This window comes from Gorilla gorilla, chromosome 5 (genome assembly GCF_029281585.2).
Source record: "Gorilla gorilla gorilla isolate KB3781 chromosome 5, NHGRI_mGorGor1-v2.1_pri, whole genome shotgun sequence".
Taxonomy (NCBI): domain Eukaryota; kingdom Metazoa; phylum Chordata; class Mammalia; order Primates; family Hominidae; genus Gorilla; species Gorilla gorilla.
The window spans coordinates 61,457,173-61,476,443 of NC_073229.2; the positions used below are offsets into that span (position 1 = coordinate 61,457,173).

The 19,271-nt window shown below is 52.4% G+C and overlaps 2 protein-coding genes across 4 annotated transcripts in view; one reads left to right on the top strand and one right to left on the bottom strand.

Annotated features, from left to right (window-relative positions):
* The window catches only part of RSPH9 (radial spoke head component 9), a 26,054-nt gene extending 13,671 nt beyond the window's left edge, over nucleotides 1–12,383 (top strand). Inside the window, exon 5 of the mRNA XM_019030058.4 lies at nucleotides 12,168–12,383. Coding sequence (XP_018885603.1) covers nucleotides 12,168–12,328 — 161 coding nt within the window. The 3' untranslated portion in view covers nucleotides 12,329–12,383. The remainder of the gene's footprint in view (nucleotides 1–12,167) is intronic.
* Nucleotides 11,625–19,271, bottom strand: part of MRPS18A (mitochondrial ribosomal protein S18A) — an 18,078-nt gene continuing 10,431 nt past the window's right edge. The window contains exons 4-6 of one of the 3 annotated variants that reach the window (XM_004044083.3): nucleotides 16,878–17,001; nucleotides 16,584–16,653; nucleotides 11,625–13,286 (exon numbers count right to left, since the gene is read on the bottom strand). In XM_004044083.3, the coding sequence (XP_004044131.1) occupies nucleotides 13,142–13,286; nucleotides 16,584–16,653; nucleotides 16,878–17,001 (339 nt within the window). In that variant the 3' untranslated portion in view covers nucleotides 11,625–13,141. Of the gene's footprint in view, nucleotides 13,287–15,612; nucleotides 15,723–16,583; nucleotides 16,654–16,877; nucleotides 17,002–19,271 lie in introns of those variants that run through there. The other 2 variants (XM_055389724.2, XM_055389725.2) reach the window with 2 other exon arrangements.

Genomic DNA, 19,271 nt, shown 5'->3' on the forward strand with positions numbered 1-19,271 from the left:
TTTTTCCTGCCTCAGCCTCCTAAGTAGCTGGGACTACAGGCGCCCACCACCATGCCTGGCTAATTTTTGTTTTTGTATTTTTAGTAGACGGGGTTTCACCGTGTTAGCCAGGATGGTCTTAATCTCCTGACCTTATGATCCGCCCACCTCGACCTTCCAAAGTGCTGGGATTACAGGTGTGAGCCACCATGCCCAGACAGTCCAGCTAATTTTTGTATTTTTAGTAGAGATGGGGTTTCACTACATTGGCCAGGATGGTCTCGATTTCTTGACCTCGTGATCTGCCCGCCTCAGCCTCCCAAAGTGCTGGGATTACAGGTGTGAGCCACCAAATCTGGCTTATGTAATATTCTTAATCCTTTGTTGTTCTCATTTCAACAATGTTCACAGCATCTTCACTAGGAGTGGGTTCCATCTTAAGAAACCACTTTCTTTGCTCATCTGTAAGAAGCAACCCCTCATCCATTCAAGTTTTATCATGAGGTTGCAGCAATTCAGTCACATCTTCAGGCTACACTTCTGAATTCTAGTTCTTTTTCTTCTTCCACCACATCCGCAGTTACTTCCTCCACTGAAGTCTTTTTTTTTTTTTGGAGATGGAGTCTCGCTCTTGTAACCCAGCCTGGAGTGCAATGGTGTGATCTCGGCTCACTGCAACCTCCACCTTCTGGGTTCAAGCAATTATCCTGCCTCAGCTTACTGAATAGCTGGGATTACAAGCACCGGCCACCATGCCCGGCTTTTTTTTTTTTTTGAGACGGAGTCTCACTCTGTCGCCCAGGCTGGAGTGCAGTGGTGCGATCTCGGCTCACTGCAAGCTCCGCCTCCCGGGTTCACGCCATTCTCCTGCCTCAGCCTCCTGAGTATCTGGGACTACAGGCGCCCGCCGCCACGGCCGGCTAATTTTTTGTATTTTTAATAGAGTTGGGGTTTCACTGTGTTAGCCAGGGTGGTCTCAATCGCCTGACCTCGTGATCCGCCCGCCTCAGCCTCCCAAAGTGCTGGGATTATAGGCGTGAGCCACCCCACCCAGCCCATGTTCGGCTAATTTTTGTATTTCTACTTTTTACTTTTATTTTTATTTATTATTATTATTATTTTTTGAAATGGAGTCTCACTCTATCGCCCAGGCTGGAGTGCAAGTGATGTCATCTCAGCTCACTGCAACCTCTGCCTCCTGGGTTCAAGCAATTCTCCTGCCTCAGCCTCCTGAGTAGCTGGGATTACAGGTGCCTGCCACCATGCCTGGCTAATTTTAAAAATGTTTTTAGTAGAGACAGGGTTTCACCAAGTTGTCCAGGCTGCTCTTGAACTCATGACCTCAGGTGATCTGCCCGCCTTGGCCTCCCAAAGTGTTGGATTACAGGCGTGAGCCACCATCCCAGCCTGGCTTTTTTTTTTTTTTTTTTGAGACAGAGTCTTGCTCTTTTGCCCAGGCTGGAGTGCAGTGGTGTGATCTCAGCTCGCTGCAACCCCTGCCTCCTGGGTTCAAGTGATTTTCCTGCCTCAGCCTCCTAAGTAGCTGGATTACAGGCATGCGCCACGATGCCTGGCTATTTTTTGTATTTTCAGTAGAGATGAGTTCACCATGTTGGCCAGGCTGATCTTGAACTCCTGACCTCAAGTGATCTGCCCACCTCAGCCTCCCAAAATATTGCGATTACAGGTGTGAGGCACTGTGATTGGCTCTCCACTGACGTCTTGAACCTGTCAATATCATCCATGAGGGTTGGAATTAACTTCTCCCAAACTCCTGTTGATGTTGACATTTTGACCTCCTCCCATGAGTCATGCATATTCTTATTTATTTATTTATTTATTTTTTGAGACAGAGTCTTGCTCTGTCACACAGGCTGGAGTACAGTGGCATGATCTCAGCTCACTGCAACCTCCACCTCCCGTGTTCAAGCGATTCTTCTGCCTCAGCCTCCCGAGTAGCTGGGACTACAGGCGCCCATCACCACGCCCAGCTAATTTTTTGTATTTTTAGTAGAGATGGGGTTTTACCGTGTTAGCCGGGGTAGTCTCAATCTCCTGACCCGGTGATCTGCCGGTCTCGGCCTCCCAAAGTGCTGGGATTATAGGTGTGAACCACCGCACCTGGCTGAGTCATGAATATTCTTAATGTCATCTAAAATGATGAATGTTTTCCAAAATGTTTTAAATTTACTTTGCCCAGATCCATCAGAGGAATCATTATCTATGGCGGTTATAGCTTTATGAAATGTCTTTTAAAAATAAGACTTGAAAAGTGAAGTCACTCCTTGATCCATGGCTGCAGGATGGATGTTGTGTTAGCAGGCAGGAAAACAACATTAATCTCGCTGTACATCTCCATCAGAGCTCTTGTACATCTCCATCAGAGCTCTTGTACATCTCCATCAGAGCACAACATTAATCTCGTTGTACATCTCAATCAGGTGCATTGTCAATGAGCAGTAGTAATTTGAAAGCCATCCTTTTCTCTGAGCAGTAGGTCTCAAAAGTGGGCTTAAAGTATTCAGTAAACCATGCTGTAAACAGACATGCTGTCATCCAGGGTTTGTTGTTCCATCTATAGAACACAGGCAGAGTAGATTTAGCATAATTCTTAAGGGCCCTAGGATTTCCAAAATGGTAAATAAGCATTGGCTTCAACTTAAAGTCACCAGCTGTATGAGCCCCTAACAAGAGAGTCAGCCTGTTCTTTGAAGCTTTAATGCCAGGCATTGACTTCTCTTTAGCTATAAAAGTCCTAGATGTTTGGCTGGGTGCAGTGGCTCATGCCTGTCATCTCAACACTTTGGGAGGCCGAGGTGGGCGGATCACCTGAGGTCAGGAGTTTGAGAGCAGCCTGGCCAATGTGGTGAAACCCCATCTCTACTAAAAATACAAAAATTAGCCGGGCATGGTGGCCTGCACCTGTAATCCCAGCTATTCGGGAGGCTGAGGCAGGAGAATTGCTTGAACCCGGGAGGCAGAGGTTGCAGTGAGCCAAGATTGTGCCAGTGCACTCCAGCCTGGGTGACAGAGCGAGACTCTGTCTCAAAAAAAAAAAAAAAAAAGAGGAAGTCCTAGATGGCATATTCTTCCAATAGAAGGCTGTTTCATCTCCATTAAAAATCTATTGTTTAGTGTAGCCGCCTTAATCAGTGATCTTAGCCAGGTCTTCTGGTTAACTTGCTGCAGCTTCTACATTAGCACTTGCTGCTCCACTTTGTACTTTTATGTGATAGGGACAGCTTCTTGCCTTAAATCTCATGAACTAACATTGATTGATTGATTGATTGACTGAGACAGAGTCTCACTCTGTTGCACAGGACAGAGTGCAACAGCGTGATTGTGCTTCACTGTAGCCTCAACTTCCCAGGCTCAAGTGATCTTCCCACGTCTGCCTCCTGAGTAGTTGGGACTACAGGTGTGTGCCACCGTGCCTGGTTTATTTCTTGTAGACACAGGGTCTCCCTATGTTGCCCAGGCTGGCCCCAACCCCTGGGCTCAAGCCATTCTCCTGCCTCAGTCTCCCAAAGTGCTAGGATTACAGGCATAAGCAACCATGCCCAGTCAATGAACTAACCTTTGTTAGCTTCCAACATTTCTTCTGTAGCTTCCTCACCTCTCAGCCTTCATAGAATTGAAGAGAGTTAAGGCCTTGCTCTGGATTAGGCTGTGGCTTAAGAGAAGGTTGTGGCCGGTTTGATTTCCTATCTAGACCACTCAAACTTTCTACATATCAGCAAGAAGGCTGTTTCACTTTCTTTCTTTTTTTTTTTTTGAGACGAGTCTTGCTCTGTCGCCCAGGCTGGAGTGCAGTGGTGCAATCTCGGCTCACTGCAAGCTCTGCCTCCCAGGTTCACGCCATTCTCCTGCCTCAGCCTCCTGAGTAGCTGGGACTATAGGCACCCGCCACCACGCCCAGCTAATTTTTTGTATTTTTTAGTAGAGACGGGGTTTCACCATGTTAGCCAGGATGGTCTCGATCTCCTGACCTTGCGATCCACCTGCCTCGGCCTCCCAAAGCGCTGGGATTACAGGCGTGAGCCACGATGCCTGGCCGGCTGTTTCACTTTCTTATCATTTGTATGTTCACTGGAGTTGCACTTTTAATTTCCTTCAAGGACTTTTATTTGCATTCACAGCTTAGCTGTTTGGTATAAGAGGCCTATCTTTCAGCCTATCTCAATTTTTTTTATTTTTGGTTTTAGAGACAGGGTCTTGCTTCATCACCCAGACTGGAGTGCAGTGGCATGATCATAACTCATTGTAACTTTGAACTCCTGGGCTCAAGCAATCCTCCTGCCTCAACCTCTTGAGGAGCGCAACAGCACACGCAATAGGTGTGTGCACCATACCTGGCACTTTTTTTTTTTTTTTTGTAGGGATGGGGTCTCGCTGTGTTCCTCGGGCTGGTTTCGAACTCCTGCACTCAAACAGTCCTCCTGCCTCAGCCTCCTAAAGTGCTGGGATTACAGGGATGAACCACCATGCCTGGCTCTATCTCAGCTTCTGACATGCCTTCCTTACTAAACTTAGTCATTTCTAGCTTTTGATTTAAAGTGAGAGGCGTGAGATTCTTCCTTTCACTTAACACTTAGAGGCTATTGTAGAGTTATTTTATTTTTTATTTTTTTTGAGACAGAGTCTCACTGTGTTGCCCAGGCTGGAGTGCAATGGCATGATCTCAGCTCATTGCAACCTCCGCCTCCCGGGTTCAAGCGATTCTTCTGCCTCACCCTCCTGAGTAGCCGGGATTATAGGCACATGCCACCATGCCCAGCTAATTTTTGTATTTTTAGTAGAGACAGGGTTTCACCATGTTGGCCAGGCTGGTCTCAAACTCCTGACCTCAGATGATCCACCTCCCTCAGCCTCCCAGAGTACTGGGATTACAGGAAAGAACCAATGCGCCCAGCCTCTGTAGAGTTATTAATTGGCCTAATTTCATGATTGTTGTGTCTCAGGGAATAGGGTGGCCTGAGGAGAGGGAGAGGGCTGGGAGAAGTCAGAAGACACACATTTATCAATTAAGTTTGCCATCTTAAATGGATGTAGTTCGTGGTGCCCCAAAACAATATCATAGTAACATCAAAGATCACTGATCACAGAACACCATAACACATATAATAATAATAACAAAAAAAGGGGCTGAGTGCGGTGACTCATGCCTGTAATTCCAGCACTTTGGGAGGCCGAGGTGGGCGGATCACTAGAGGCCAGGAGTTTGAGACCAGTCTGGCCAACATAGTGAAACCCCATCTATACTAAAAATACAAAAATTAGCCAGGTGTAGTGTGCACACCTGTAGTCCCAGCTACTCAGGAGGCTGAGACACGAGAATCACTTGAACCTTGGAGGCAGAGGTGGCAGTGAGCCGAGATCACACCACTGCACTCCAGCCTGGGTGACAGAATGAGACTGTCTCAGAAAAAAAAAAAAAAGTTTGAAAAATTGTGAAAACTACCAAAATGTGACACAGAGATACAAAGTGAGCACATGCTGTTGGAAAAATGGCACTGATATACTGGCTTTACACATGCAAACCTTCAATTTATAAAAACTGCAGTGTTTGTGAAGAGCAATATATCAAAGTAAACTTGTGATGATGATGATGATGATGATGATTATTTTGAGATGGAGTTTATTTATTTGAGACGGAGTTTCTCGCCCAGGCTGGAGTGCAGTGGCGTGATCTCAGCTCACTGCAACCTCTGCCTCCCGGGTTTGAGTGATTCTACTGTCTCAGCCTCCTGAGTAGCTGGGACTACAGGCGTGAGCCACTGCACCTGGCCTTATTATTAATTTTTTTAGTGGCCAGAAAGTCCTTAGAGATGAGTTGGGGCAGGCCTAGGAGGGCCTAGAAGGCCAAGGCAGTAGTAGCTGCTGGTGGCTTGTGAGCAGGTCTGTGACAATAAGGCAGTGGTACACAGGTGGAGTGAGACAGGGCAAGGCAAGCCAGGAATCATGAGGCCATTTCAGGGCTACTGCAGTGCCCCAGGGGCCAGGCAATGGTTCTGAGTGGGTAGGAGCTGCCACCAAGGAGTGGCCATTTGGGCTTCCATCATACAGGAACATCTGAGTCAAGCTACTCTAAGCAGGGCCAGTGCTGTAGTGACAGAGAGGAGGGTCTCCGGACAAGTAGGGGGATATGAAGAGGGTCTATAGGGGTTGGGGCATTTCTCGCCCATCAGACATACTTCTCAGACTCCCCTCATCTCCTCCATCTCTGCTCCCAGACTTGTCAGGAGGCTGAGGGGGCTGTACATCCCTCGTTGACAGAGGGAGCCTGGAACGCGGTGGTGATGGAACCTCAGAGCCAGGGGCTGAGGGGTGGGCCTACAGAAGTCCTCTTCATTCCCCTAATCTGAGGGCAGCAGCCCTGTCCCCTGATTCAGGGTGTGTCTGGGAAGCCCTTTGCAGCCTTCTTACCTGCAGCTGGATGCTCCAGAATCAGAAGATGAAACTCTCCTTTGTGCTGGGTGAGAGGGGCTGGTGCAGTAGTGCTGCTTCGCCCGTGGAGCCTCATCCACTGTGCAGCAAGAGGGGTGAAGAAGGTGATAGAGCTTCTGCAGCCAAGACCAAAGCCAACTAGATGGGGTGGGGCCCAGCAAAGTCTTCCTAAGGGGACACCATCAGCCCTATCTGCCCTCTGCTGTCTCGGGTAAGGGGGACCCTGGAGGCAGCTGTCTTTCCTTGCAACAGGAGAAGTAAAATGTGGAGCTTTGGAGTCTTCCTAAAGGCTGCTGGGGTTGGGGCTGGGCAAGGTGGCCCATGCCTATAATTCCAGTGCTTTGGGAGGCCAAGGTGGCAGAATCGCTTGAGCTCAGGAGTTTGAGGTTACTTGTGATTGGCCACCATTGCACTCCAGCCTGGTGAGCCACTCTGATGTGTCCAGTTGGCAAGTGAATTCATCAGGCCTATGGGAGGTGTGGCATCTGGGCCTGGCAGGTGGGTGAGCTGCAGTGACCCAAGGCCCTAGGCATCCTGCCCTGATGGTTACCTCAGGGCTGCAGAATCAGCTGCTGGCTTTACTTCCCAGTCCTCCACCCCACCATGTTGCTTTATGAGCTGGAACCTTGGAAGCTGAGGACTCCTGGCATTTCCTGTGCATGTGGGCCTCAGGGGAGGGATGCTCCTGGCCTTACCTTGGGAAACCTCCCCATACTCTTCAGGTCCTTCCTCCCAGAGCCACTACTACCAGTTTTTCTTTCTTTCTTTCTTTTTTTTTTTTTTTAATTTGACAGGGTCTCACTCTGTTGCCCTGGCTGGAGTGCAGTGGCCAGTGGGGCGATCTTGGCTCACTGCAACCTCCGCCTCCCAGGCTTAAGTGATCCTCCTGCCTCAGCCTCCCAAGTAGCTGGGACTACAGGTGTGGACCACCATGCCTGGCTAGTTTTTGTATTTTTTGTAGAGATGAGGTTTCACCATGTTGCCCAGGCTGGTCTTGAACAGCTCAGCTCAAGGGATCCACCCACCTCAGCCTCCCAAAGTGCTGGGATTACAGGCATAAGCCACCGTGCCCAGCCTAGGCCCACCTTTTTCTCATGATGGTTTGATGAGGGTCATGGCGATGGAGTGGAAGTGTGGATGGTCACAGGAGAGCAGACAGCTCTGATTTTCCTCCCCAGTCCCCTTCCTTATCAGCTAGGAAAAGAGCAGTCTGAGCGGCTTGGAGGCTCCCCTGCCAGGCAGGCAGCAGCTGGGCTGGGCTGCTAATTGGGGCCAAAATCCCAAGGAAGAGTTCCCTGGGACACCAGGACTGGCTGGAGGGATGGGATTTGGCAGCTGTTTACTGGCCAGTTAGGATAACTGTTTCCTTTCAGGGTCTGAGGCAGTTGTTCAGGGTGACTTCATGTGGGCTTCTGAGCAGGTGTGGTTTTGGTTGGCCCTGTTCCTGGGACTCCTGCTCTGTGTCCATGAGGTAGGCCAACGACTCTGCATCTTGTCCCTTGGCCAAAGTGACAAGAGACACCTTGGCTGAAGAGAGGAGTGGGAGAGCTGTTGTCCTCATGAGTTGTCATGCCGTGTCCAGGGATCTGCAAAGTTCCATGGGAGTGGGTAGCTGGTTCTGGGGTGGCAGGACCATCCTCCTGCTGGATCCAGGGTAATGACTAAGAGTTCTCTGACCTTGGGCTGCAGCCAGGTGGCATAGATGCAACCGTGGGTCAGGAGGCTATATATACATATATTTGAGACAGAGTCTCGCTGGAACCTCAGCTCATTACAACCTCTGCCTCCTGGGTTCAAGCAATTCTCCTGCCTCAGTCTCCCAAGTAGCTGGGATTACAGGCGCATGTCACCACGCCTAATTTTTGTATTTTTAGCAGAGATGAGGTTTCACCATGTTGCCCAGGCTGCTCTCGAACTCCTGACCTCAGGTGATCTGCCCACCTCAGCCTCCCAAAGTGCTGGGATTACAGGCGTGAGCCAGCACGCCCGGTCAGGAGCCTAGATTCCTAGGTAGTATCTTGCCATTCGATGCTCCCTGAACATCCACTATATCAGCAAATAGCCATTGAGCAGCTACAACAGGCACCTGTGATGCCCTTGGAATAAGAAAAACACCTCCCTTGCCTCAGAGGTTTGGGAAGATCAAATGAAACAGAGGATGGGAAAGGGAAATGTAAACTAGAGGGTGCCTTGCAAGCATCGGTGTCCTGGGAGGTAAAGGAGGAGGGCTGGAGGGCACTGCTCCTCTCCTTGCTCCACTCTGGGCTGGTGCAAAGGTCTCAGAATTGCCAGGTGCACACAGGCTGGGGCTCCGTCCCAAGCAATTCCTCAGCAGCAATGCTCAGTTCAGGCAGCAGAGGGCAGCAACGCGCCTGCCTGCCTGGCTGCCTACCTGGAAAGCAGCCTTTGAAAGCTGCTGCTGGTGGTGGTTGAGGACCGGGAAGGGGGCGAGTGAGGCGGGCATGGGCGCGGGGGGGAACATGGTGCCCAGGGTCAGCCTTCCCTTCGGGATGTGTGCAGGTGGCTCTTCCTGCCCCAGTTCCTTGGAAGCCTGGCTGACAAGTGTTCAGCCTTCTGGGCCACGGGGCCTGACTTTGCTACTCAATTTGATACGGGTCTGGCAGCCAGAGGTTTCTCCCTCCCCCTCCTCCTCTGTCCTCAGGCCTCTAGGGGATATATGATTCTTGTGGCCCTTGTAGGGGATGGGGGTGCCTCTCCCACTGGGAACCCATGGCCATTTTTTTGTGTGTGTGACAAAAATTTTGTTGGTGCTCATCTGAGAGGGTTTGAGCCATCTGTTGCCCCTGGACAGCCCTGGTCCCCAGCCTGGCCTACTGTCCCTCGATCTTAATCCCAGAGCTGCCTTTCTTCCAGGATGGCAGGAGAACGTAATTAAGAGTAAGTACGCCCTAGCCTGAGGTTTCCATACTAGCAAGGTGGGTGAGACCCTGTGGGCCCAGGAAACCCAGGAGGCCCCCCTCCTGATTTACCAACCTGTACCCATCACATCCTCAAAACACAGCTTCTGGAGAAGAGTGGCTGCTAGGGGGCAGGAGGGATTTGGGGAGAGAAGAGAGAGCGGGGGCTGTGAACCTGCAGCACCAAGTCTGCAGGGGGCTTTTCCCCGAGTCCTGGAGGCGGTGACAGCAGCTGGCTGGGCTCAGCCTGTTCAGCAGTTGCAGTAAGAAAGTGGGTGAAGGTGACAGCAAGTGCTTGGCTCTTCAGGTAGATGCTACGTGACTCCTGGCACGTTGAGTCTGTGTGTTTCCCGGGCGACCAGCTGAGCCAGGGACGATGAGAGGACAGGAGTGTGACAGGAATGCGAGGGAGGGAGGCAGTGCTGTTTTCTGGCTGGCCCTACATGCCGCTACCGTACTCCACCAGCACCCTCCCGCCTGCGCAGCACTGCCCCCTGCCAGGCGGGGGCACTGTATTTCCCTAGTTACCCTGCCAGTTTCTCCTTGCTCTCTGGGTAGGAGCCCCTGCTGATAGGCCTAGGCCACTTCGTCCAAGAACACTGCCCCCCCGCCCCCCGCATTATCTACTGGAGGCAAGAGGTGGCCAAAGCCTAGGCAGGCAGGCTGGTGTGAGGGCAGGGCAGGACCAAGCCCTTGCCCAGGCATGCCAAGGTGCTGGCAACAATGAACTGAGAAGGGTCTAGATTGGAGGACTCCAGGATTCCATTTTCTCCAGGGCAGCACCTGGCCCAGGCAGGCTGCAAGCTGCCCTCCCTCAGTAGGCAGATACAGATGAGGCAGTCTGGTCTTAGTTCAAGGGGCTGAGGGACTGTGTTTATGGAGCCTGGTCCCTGACGATACTCTAGGCTGGTGGGGTGACCAAGGGAGGGAATCGGATCTCCCTGGGTCTGTGCTTCTTGTCCAAGGCTGAAGCAGTGGAGTTGGAACACTCTGTCCTGTTGGACCCCCACCCTCATCAATCCTAAACTATCTGTTTTCTGGAGATGCATGACCAGGAAAGTACCAGGCTGGGGAGTCTCAAACTCTGAGGGCAGGTCTGAGAGGCAGAGGACCTCAAGCACCCAGAGAAAAGTTTTAAGAGTCAGGGGAAATACTCCTTCTCAGGGGCAGTGTTCCAGCCGGAGCCCCGCTAACACAGGGACACTACTTTCTTCTTGATGTTGTCCAGCAGGCACTGTGTGGGCTGGAGGGGGCTGATGTCATCCTTTGCATGGGCGATGGCACTTGGTGCCGGCCACTGCACAGTGCTAATGTGAGCTTTGCGACTGGCTTCTCCCTGAGCAGGACCAGGGACAGCCAAACTATATACGCCCAGAAAACTTTGGTTTTGACCTGGGCAGGTGGCTGCACCCTGAGTAAGGGTGCATGAGCTGCCATGAGGGTCAGGGGTTCCTGGCAATCAGGTTTCTTGGATGCAGGGTGGCCCCCAGTGGGTGGGCACTGAGTTGTGAGGCTGCAGGGTGTGGAGTGACTAGGGTGAACCATGGTTGGAGGTGGCCCGTGGGAAGCTGGGGCAGCAGGAGCCAAGCAGCCGGGCTGAGCTGGCAGCTGATGAAGGCCTCAGAGAAGCTCTCAGCGCATGGCTGGCTGGTCCAACACCAAAACTTTCAAAGCATTTGCCTTTCTGGCAGGGCCGGGAGCAGGGCTGTGGCTGGGCCGGGAGAGGCCTCAGTGCGCAGGGGAATAGAAGCCCCAGATCTGCATCCAGAGGCGATTTTCCCAGGCTCCTTCCTCCCACACTGTGGCTCCCTCCCTCGGTTCTGGAGCTTAATCAGGCCCTTCCAGCCAAGTCCTCATGGCTGCACGACTCAGCCCTGAGCTGGGCTGCTCCTGTGTGGGGAGGCAAAAACCAGGGCAGAACCTAGGACAAAGGCTCATTAGGGGCAGCCCAAGTCCCCTCCCACCAAGGATGGCTCCCAGTCTACCAGCTGCCAGAAAGGGCCATTGAGCTAGGAGGCCTGAACTGCCCAAATTTCTATTTGAGCCTTCCTTTCCTGGTCTGGTCTAATCCAACTCAGGAGAGGCTTCAGGAAATGGGGAAGACAGAGCAAAATGGCAAGTAGCGGCAAACCACACTAGAACTGGTGCACTGGGTATAGTGTGGGAGGAGCTGGTGTCTCCCTTGGCCCAGCCCAACTCCCCTCTGCCTGTGGATTGGATTCAGCCTCCTCCCCCACTCAACCTTTAGCTAGACTTGCCGACAGGAACAAAACAGACTGGTTTGAGTTTCACCTCTTTTCATTTCCTTTGCCCTCCCTCTGAAAGTGGTTTTAATGAGCAGTGAGATGGCTAAAAGGGCTGGGCGTGGTGGCTCACATCTGTAATCCCAGCACTTTGGGAGGCCAAGGTGGGAGGATCGCCTGAGCCCAGGAGTTTGAGACCAGCCTGGGCAACACAGTGAGGCCCCATCTCTACAAAAAATCAGAAAAGTTAGCTGGGTATGGTGGTGCATGCCCATGGTCCCAGCTACTCTGGAGGCTAAGGTGGGAGGATTGCTTGAGCCCAGGAGTCAAGACTGCATTGAGTTGTGATTGCGCCACTGCATTCCAGCCTGGGTGACAGTGAGACCATGTCTCTTAAAACGAAAAGGATAATGGCTAAAAGGCAATCAGGGAGTAAAGCATCTGGAGAATTAAATGGTCTCTCCCCAGTGGAACCACAGCACCTGGGCCTGGCTGCCCAAGGAGCCAGGGGCCACAGCATGAAGGGCAGAGCTGTGGCTCCAGCAGCACCAGGCCTCACCTCCTGCCTGTCTCATCTCAGGGTCCTGGAGTATCCAGATGGAGAGGGGCAATGCCCTGGTGGTGCTGCGCAGCCTGCTCTGGCCGGGCCTCACCTTCTACCATGCTCCCCGCACCAAGAACTATGGCTACATCTACGTGGGCACTGGCGAGAAGAACATGGACTTGCCCTTCATGCTATAGAATGGGAGCCAGCCTGGATGTTTTTAGAGTCTAAACATGATTTTCTTAAGCTTCAGTGAACTTGGCCTGCCTGTTCTGTCCTATCTTCTTAACTCCACCTCCGTCTGGTTCCAGATTCTGAAAGGCCCACTGAGCCAGGGAGCTCATTTCTAAACCAAGTGGCAGAGGGGTTGGAATGTGCTAATGAAAGAGATTCTAGACAACGATGGGTGGAAATGGCTGTGGGAGAAGGTGACAACCAGGGCCCCTTTGAGGAACGCAGTTTCTTGGATTCACACAAGAGCGGCAAGTGTGTCAGGTAGCCCACCTTGGCTCCCTGCAGCTCTCCCACAGTAAGGAGCTCACAGCTGTCATGAAGAGGATGGGACCTGTTTGGCCCATGAATTCCTTTCAATTGACTCATTGGCCCCATCACAAGAGATCAGTGACTGAATGCTCAGCACCCAGCTGGCAATGTGCCCAGGACCCCCTGCACTTCCCAAGCAGTGAGCGCACACCCAATGGGTAAGCCCACGAACCCAGTTTATGACACTGCATTGGGCAAAACTCCTGTCCCCAGCACTGAGCATGGCCTAAGCCCCATAGCAGCTGGCAAGGGACCCAACTGCCCTGCCTGCCTCTAGCTCCCAGCATTGCTACTGTGCAGGCCAAGGGTACTGAAGTTAGTCCCACTGTCCCCTGTCCATGCATGTCGGAGGGACCAGGCCATCGTGGTGGGGTGGGACAGGAGTATAGTTGTGGCCGAGGGCTTGTGAGTGGGCCTCCTACTCCCCAGCACAGGTGCAGGAGGAACTCTGGAAGCACTGCTCTCTGTCAGTGATACAGCTTCCAAGGTGTTCTTGAGTAGCAGACATTGTCCCTCAGAAGGGGTGACCCCACGGGCATGCGCACCCTGTTCCAGCGGGGGCCTTTTTTGTAGATGGGCTTGACGGAGCCAGGAGCCCAGCGCGTCAGGTACCTGTGGAGGGAGAACAAAGAGGTGCCTGTGAGGGCTGGGGGCCCTAGCTGGACCTGGGAAAGTGGAGCACTACCTCCTCAGGCCAGGCCACGGTTGGGCAAGCAAATCCTTTCACCAGTTTCCCTTTCCTGAAGTGCAGGGATTTTCCTGGGAGTAACTGCTGAGCGTCCTGTAAACAGATGGGCTGGGCTCTTGCTGCTGCAAGCCTGTGTGGCCAGGGTCAGGCAGCCCAGGGCCACAAGCTCCCTTGATCTTTGTAACTGTCAATGTTGGTGTGTGTTTGCTGAGGAAAAGGCGGCGAAGAGGCTGCCTGAAGAGCAGATCATTCCTCTCTGGCCTCAGCCATGGGGCGAGAAGAGCTGATGTAAGGCTCTGGAGGAACCCATTGCTCTTCCCCATTTGGCTCACTCAGCTACCCCAGCCTTCAGGGAACTCCCCAGGGTACCATAACTGGTGTAAGACCCCTGCCCCTCACCCAACCTGTGATGGGAATCAAGGGGTAAGGGCCCGTGGGCGCAGCCCTAGCCTAGGAAGGTTCCTGTAAATAGGAGGGGGGTGGGGAAAGATGGCTGCCGCCCATGGACCTTTGGCCTCCTTTGGGGATGGCCAGGGCCCTGATAGTTCCCAGAAAAGTGGCTCATGCCGGCTGGGATTGGGTTTTACTCTGTCCAGAATAAAACTTGGATCCCGTCCAGAAAGGCCCATCCTTCATTCTGAAAGCTCAGCCATGACAAAGGCCAGGAATCCTCCCCTGCCTCCATTCTAGGTTGGGGCTCAACCCAGCTGTCTCTAGAGACCGTCAAAGAAAAAGCTTTTTTATTTAAAAACTCAATAACCTTAGCTAAAAACTCTTAGATAAAAGAAGTGAAAAAATGACTGCTGATTTATGCAGTTCAACTGAGCTGCGCTGGACCCTGGTCTTCTGCTGCCAGCCCTGCGTTGAGAGAAGCTGCGGGAGGTGCTGGCCTGCACTCCAAGTGTGTGCTGGGCAGGGAAGGGAGGGCCTTCCGTGTGTCTCCTGGAATTGTCACTGCCCCAGCCAGGGCGATGACTGTGAAGGAGGCTAGTTATAGGGACTGCTTTTTTTTTTTTTTTTGAGGCGAAGTCTTGCTCTGTTGCCCAAGCTGGAGTGCAGTGGCGCGATCTCGGCTCACTGCAACTTCCGCCTCCTGGGTTTAAGCAATTCTCCTGCCTCAGCCTCTGGAGTAGCTTGGATTACAGGCGCCCGCTACAACGCGTGGCTAATTTTTGTATTTTTAGTAGAGACGTGGTTTCCTCATGTTGGCCAGGCTGGTCTTGAACTCCTGACCTCAAGTGATCCACCCGCCTCGGCCTCCCAAAGTGCTGGGATTACAGGTGTGAGGGGACTGCTTTTTCTATGGTCGGTGGTGCTAGGTGACAGAAGAGTAAGGTAAAGGGAGGGGACCAGGGATGGCCCCTTTGCTGGCCTCTCCCAGGCTTCAGAGGGGTACATGAAGAGATGGGGTATGGAAGCAGGCTCTCCAGAAGGGTGCTCATTGAGATTTGGGGATGTAGAGGAAAAGCTGGAAAGGTTCTCCAGAGCTACTGCCCTAAAGCTGTTCTTTCTCCCATGCCTTGGAGAGGGAAGCTGGGCTTTAGCTGGCCTTGGGCCTGATGCCTGCACCACATGGAGCGGCCAGCTGGCAGGGGGTGGGCCGGGTGGCCTCCAGCCAGCTCTTTGGGAACACCCCAGCTCTAGCAAGAACCAAGTCTCTTTCCTAAACCAGCCCCTTCCTACCTCTCCTGAAGGGGCAGCAGGAGAAGCGACACAGCAGCAGACAAAGCCTGGCTCCGCCAGGCCCCAGCAGAGCCTGGGCCCATGCATGGCAGCATTAAATGAGACTCCACTGCAAGGGAATCCATTTCCTTCGTAGCCTGAACTCCCCCTCCCGCTCAGCGTGGCCTTTTGCAACCGACTAGCCCCCACACATCATCAATCCTGTGTCACGTTAAAGGATGCCGGATGTATGGGAGGGCGCCTGGCCTAGCTTCAAAGGCCTGAGGCAGGATGGATTGTGTCCTCAGGCCTGCTGCTGTCTCTTAAAAAGCCAGAGGGGGTGGGCTCAACCCCCAAATGGTCCATAGCATAGTTAGGGGACATAGGAAGAGGTTAGCATGTCCTGCTCCCCAAGAGCTGCTGGCAGATGGCTGAGCTAGCAATGTGGGGGGCACAGGTAGAGATGGGCACACAGCCAGGGTGCTGGCATGGTGTTGGTAAAGGTCCAGCTCTGACTTAGCCCCCAGGGACAGAGAGGCAGGGTACCAGGAAGAAGCCCCGCATTCCCACATCCCACACGCCCTGCAGCCCCCTACCCTCCATGCCTGAGTTCTGGTGGGGATCAGCCTAGGAGGTCTGCTGGCGGCTGAGGTGTTTGCTTTGCATCAGTCATCTTTGATACCTTACAGAGAGCAATTCTATTAAAAAAGGACAAAAACTGCAATTACTTCTGCACCAACCTAATATGTTCATTCCAGTCTGGGAACCACCAGCTGGACAGGAGGAAAGGGCCATTGGTAGGGAGAAGAACCCCCTCAAATCAATTCTACAGACCTGGCTCTACTCTCAACAAGGGGATACTAGAGATCTAAGACTATGTGAGTGTGCTGATGCCAGAGAGGAGGGAAGAAGGGAACTTGCAATGGGACAGCTGCTTGAATGTTAGACAAGAATCTGCTTCCACTCTACAGGGTCCTGCTTAGACTAGAAGGCAGACAAAGTGATTCCAAGGGCTGCAGGCCATCCTCTCCTTCTGTATGAACTCAGGGCCTCCTAGGCTGCCACATGGCGCTGTGTAGGTTGTTAACTACAACTCTGGGGAGCACTATTTGTGACCTAGTCTACATGGATGTTGCCCTGAAGTTGTCCAGTGTGCGACCTGCACAGCTGTATTCAGTGGCACTAACCCAGGAGGCCCTCCCATTTCTAAGGCCTTCTGTCCTCTAATAACCCCAGCGCTGGAGAGAGCTAGGATACTGAAAATTTGTAGTACTGACATCCCCATAGCCACCCAGTGTGATGTCATAAACGGGGGATTAGCACATTCTAATGCCCAATCAGCAGGCCTCTACCCTCCTTGCGCCTTTGCTAAGGGCCCTACAGGGGAGGAAAGAGGCTGGGGTTGGCAAAGAATGCAACGGAAGAAGCGAAGACTGCAGCAGGGGTGGACTGATGGGGGTGGATGCTTAAGCTGGCAGGGAATGGAACAGACAGCCAAGGTGCACCCTAGTTTTCCTGAGCGCAGAACGCTCAGGTTGTTCACACCCAGGCTTGCTTACCGGTTGAGTTGGGGTTTGCTCTTCGGAACAACTCCTTCAGGAAGCCGAGGCCTGTGATTTGGTAATAGACCTGAGTCGGGGGGGAAGAGGGGATAGTCTTTGCAGCTCCCTCTGCAGCTCTGAGGGGGCCAGAGGGAAAGCCCAAGGGAGCGGGAAGGTTGGCATTGGGTGGTGAGTATAATTAACACTCTGGATATCCACTTTTCTTCCAGGAGGGGCTGAAACATGGGGCAGCTGGGTGGGGAGAAGAGTGCCTGCAGCCCTCTGCCCCTCTTGGTCCCCAGGGCCTTCTACCTGCTCGGTGGGCCATCTTCACACACTCCTCGATCTTGCGGTGTTCTTCCTGGCATAGGCCTGTGATCTTTCGGGGCAGCATGCCTCCATGAGGCCGGATGAACTGGCTAAGCAGCAGAACATCCTAGTGGAAACCGAAAATAGGGCATGAGGGTCAGCTGGGCTTGCTTTTGATGCCGGGAAGCTAGGGCTTCATGGTCTACAGGGGAGGCTGATATCTCCTGGGAACCTAGCTGAGATCACTTCCTCCACACAGAGCTTTGCACATGGGTCTGCTACCTTCACCCAACAAAGGTTCATCCCAACTTAGTAAGATTTTCTGTACCCCATTATCAACCCCAAGAGCTCCCAGCTTCTCTATGAGATTTTTTTTTTTGTGAGGCAAGGGCTCACTCTGTTGCCCAGGCTGGAGTGCAGTGGCGCAATCTTGGGTCACTGCAATCTCTGCCTCCCAATCTCTTGCTCAAGTGATCCTCCCACCTCAGCCTCCTGAGTAGCTGGGACTATAGGTGCGTGCCACCACGCCTGGCTAATTTTTGTAGAGATGGGGTCTCGCTGTGTTGCCCAGGTTGGTCTTGAACTCCTGGGCTCAAGCAATCTGCCCGCCTCAGCCTCCCAGAGTTCTGGGATTGCAGGTGTGCGCCCCTACACCCAGCCTCGTGAGATCATCTTCTGATAGACTAGGTTAGAGAACAGAAACTCTTCAAGAAGGGTCACCAATCTTTTATGTACCTGAAGCATCTTTCTTGGACAAAATGTCTGCTCAGATAGGGTTAGGAGACATGCCATATGTTTCCACACAAGAGGAAAAACCTGTAACATTTTAGACCTCGAAGTCTATATACCACAAGCCAGAGTATATGCAAACAGCCCCTCCACCTCCTGCCATTCCCTCTGAAGTGCGAGGAAGGCATAAAAGCCAAGGAGGAAGGAACCAGGGTTGTGAAGTTTAATCTCACATGATCTAGGCCCCCTGTGACCAGATCTGAGTGGATTCTTGGGCTTCCTTCGGACCATCACATGCCCACCAGGCTGCCTGGGACAGGTCAAAGGAATAGATAAGCAGAGCCAGAATCAAGACAAGGGACCACCTCCCTGCCAGGTCCAAAATGTTACAATTCCCAGACTGCTTGAGCCCAGGAGTTCGAGACCAGCCTGAGCAACATAGCAAGACCCCGCTGTCATAGAATGGCTTAAGGGGTTAAAGAAAACTCACCATTCCCCTCCCTGCAAGGGCCTGGCACGCCAATCTTAGCAGTCAAGTTCCACAAACCAACTTGCTGCCCTGGCAGGCGCCTTGCTGCATAACTGCAGATTTGTTGTAATCACTGGACAGTTCCTGAGGGACCCAGGCCTTCAATTCCCACCCCTGTACTTTTCAGAATCTGATGAAAATAACTTGGATTGGATTAATCCAGGGTTAATCAACTGGGCTGGAGGCCCCAGCCCTCCACCCTAGGCTGCCAAGCAAGCTAACAGCTTTGTGCAGCTCAGGATAATGGTGCTCTGAGTGGAAAGGGGTAAGAGGAAAAACAACTTTAGCCTTTACCTCAGACGGGATTAGATTTCTTCTGCTGGAGAGAGCCAAGTATGTTTCCTGGAAAAGGCTGGTAGGAAGAGTGCCCTACAGTGGTTGGGCGGGTGTGGGGTTTGCTTTTCTATCAGCAGCTGAGGTTCCAAGGATGCCCACAACCCCACTAACTTCCGCATGGTGAGCGGCTGGGAACACTGCCCCTTGCCTGTGTGCTTGCTTTCTGTTACTCCAGGCGGCCATCAGGAGAAGGGCCCCAGGACAGAAAGAACCCCCCCACCCCTCAGGGTGGCCTCAAGCCAAGGCTTCCAGCCCACGAGATTAGTTGGGTCACTCTGTTCAGATCCCATGGGCATGTGGCTTCTCCTGCTCTTATCACCTGACCAGGATCTCTGCCTTTAGTCATCCTATTCCACAAAGGGGCACAGGGACAACCTGCAGGTCAAACTGGCCCAGAGCCTGAATCACCTGAAACCCAAAAATAGGGTGTTTCATGTCACCTGTGAGAGCTCTGAAGAACAAGTAAGGATTTCTCCAGGGCTGTGTCCTTAGTCCCACGCCCTCCCCATCTCTGGGGAGGAGGTAGTGTGGTCATTAGGAGCATGGGATCTGCCTGGGCTTTCGTCCCTGGAGTATGTATCCCAGCTCTGATACTGGCTGGGGGATCTGAGGCAAGTTCACAAACGTCTCCATGTCTCAAATTTCCTCATCTGTAAAATGAGGATAAAACTAGTACCTACTTCATAGGGTTATTGTGAAAACTAAGTGAATTAAAACAGGTAAATACTCAGTGCCTGACAGAGTATGCACTCAATGTTAGCTGTTGTTATTATTCACTACTGTCTTTTTTCCCTGGAAACGAC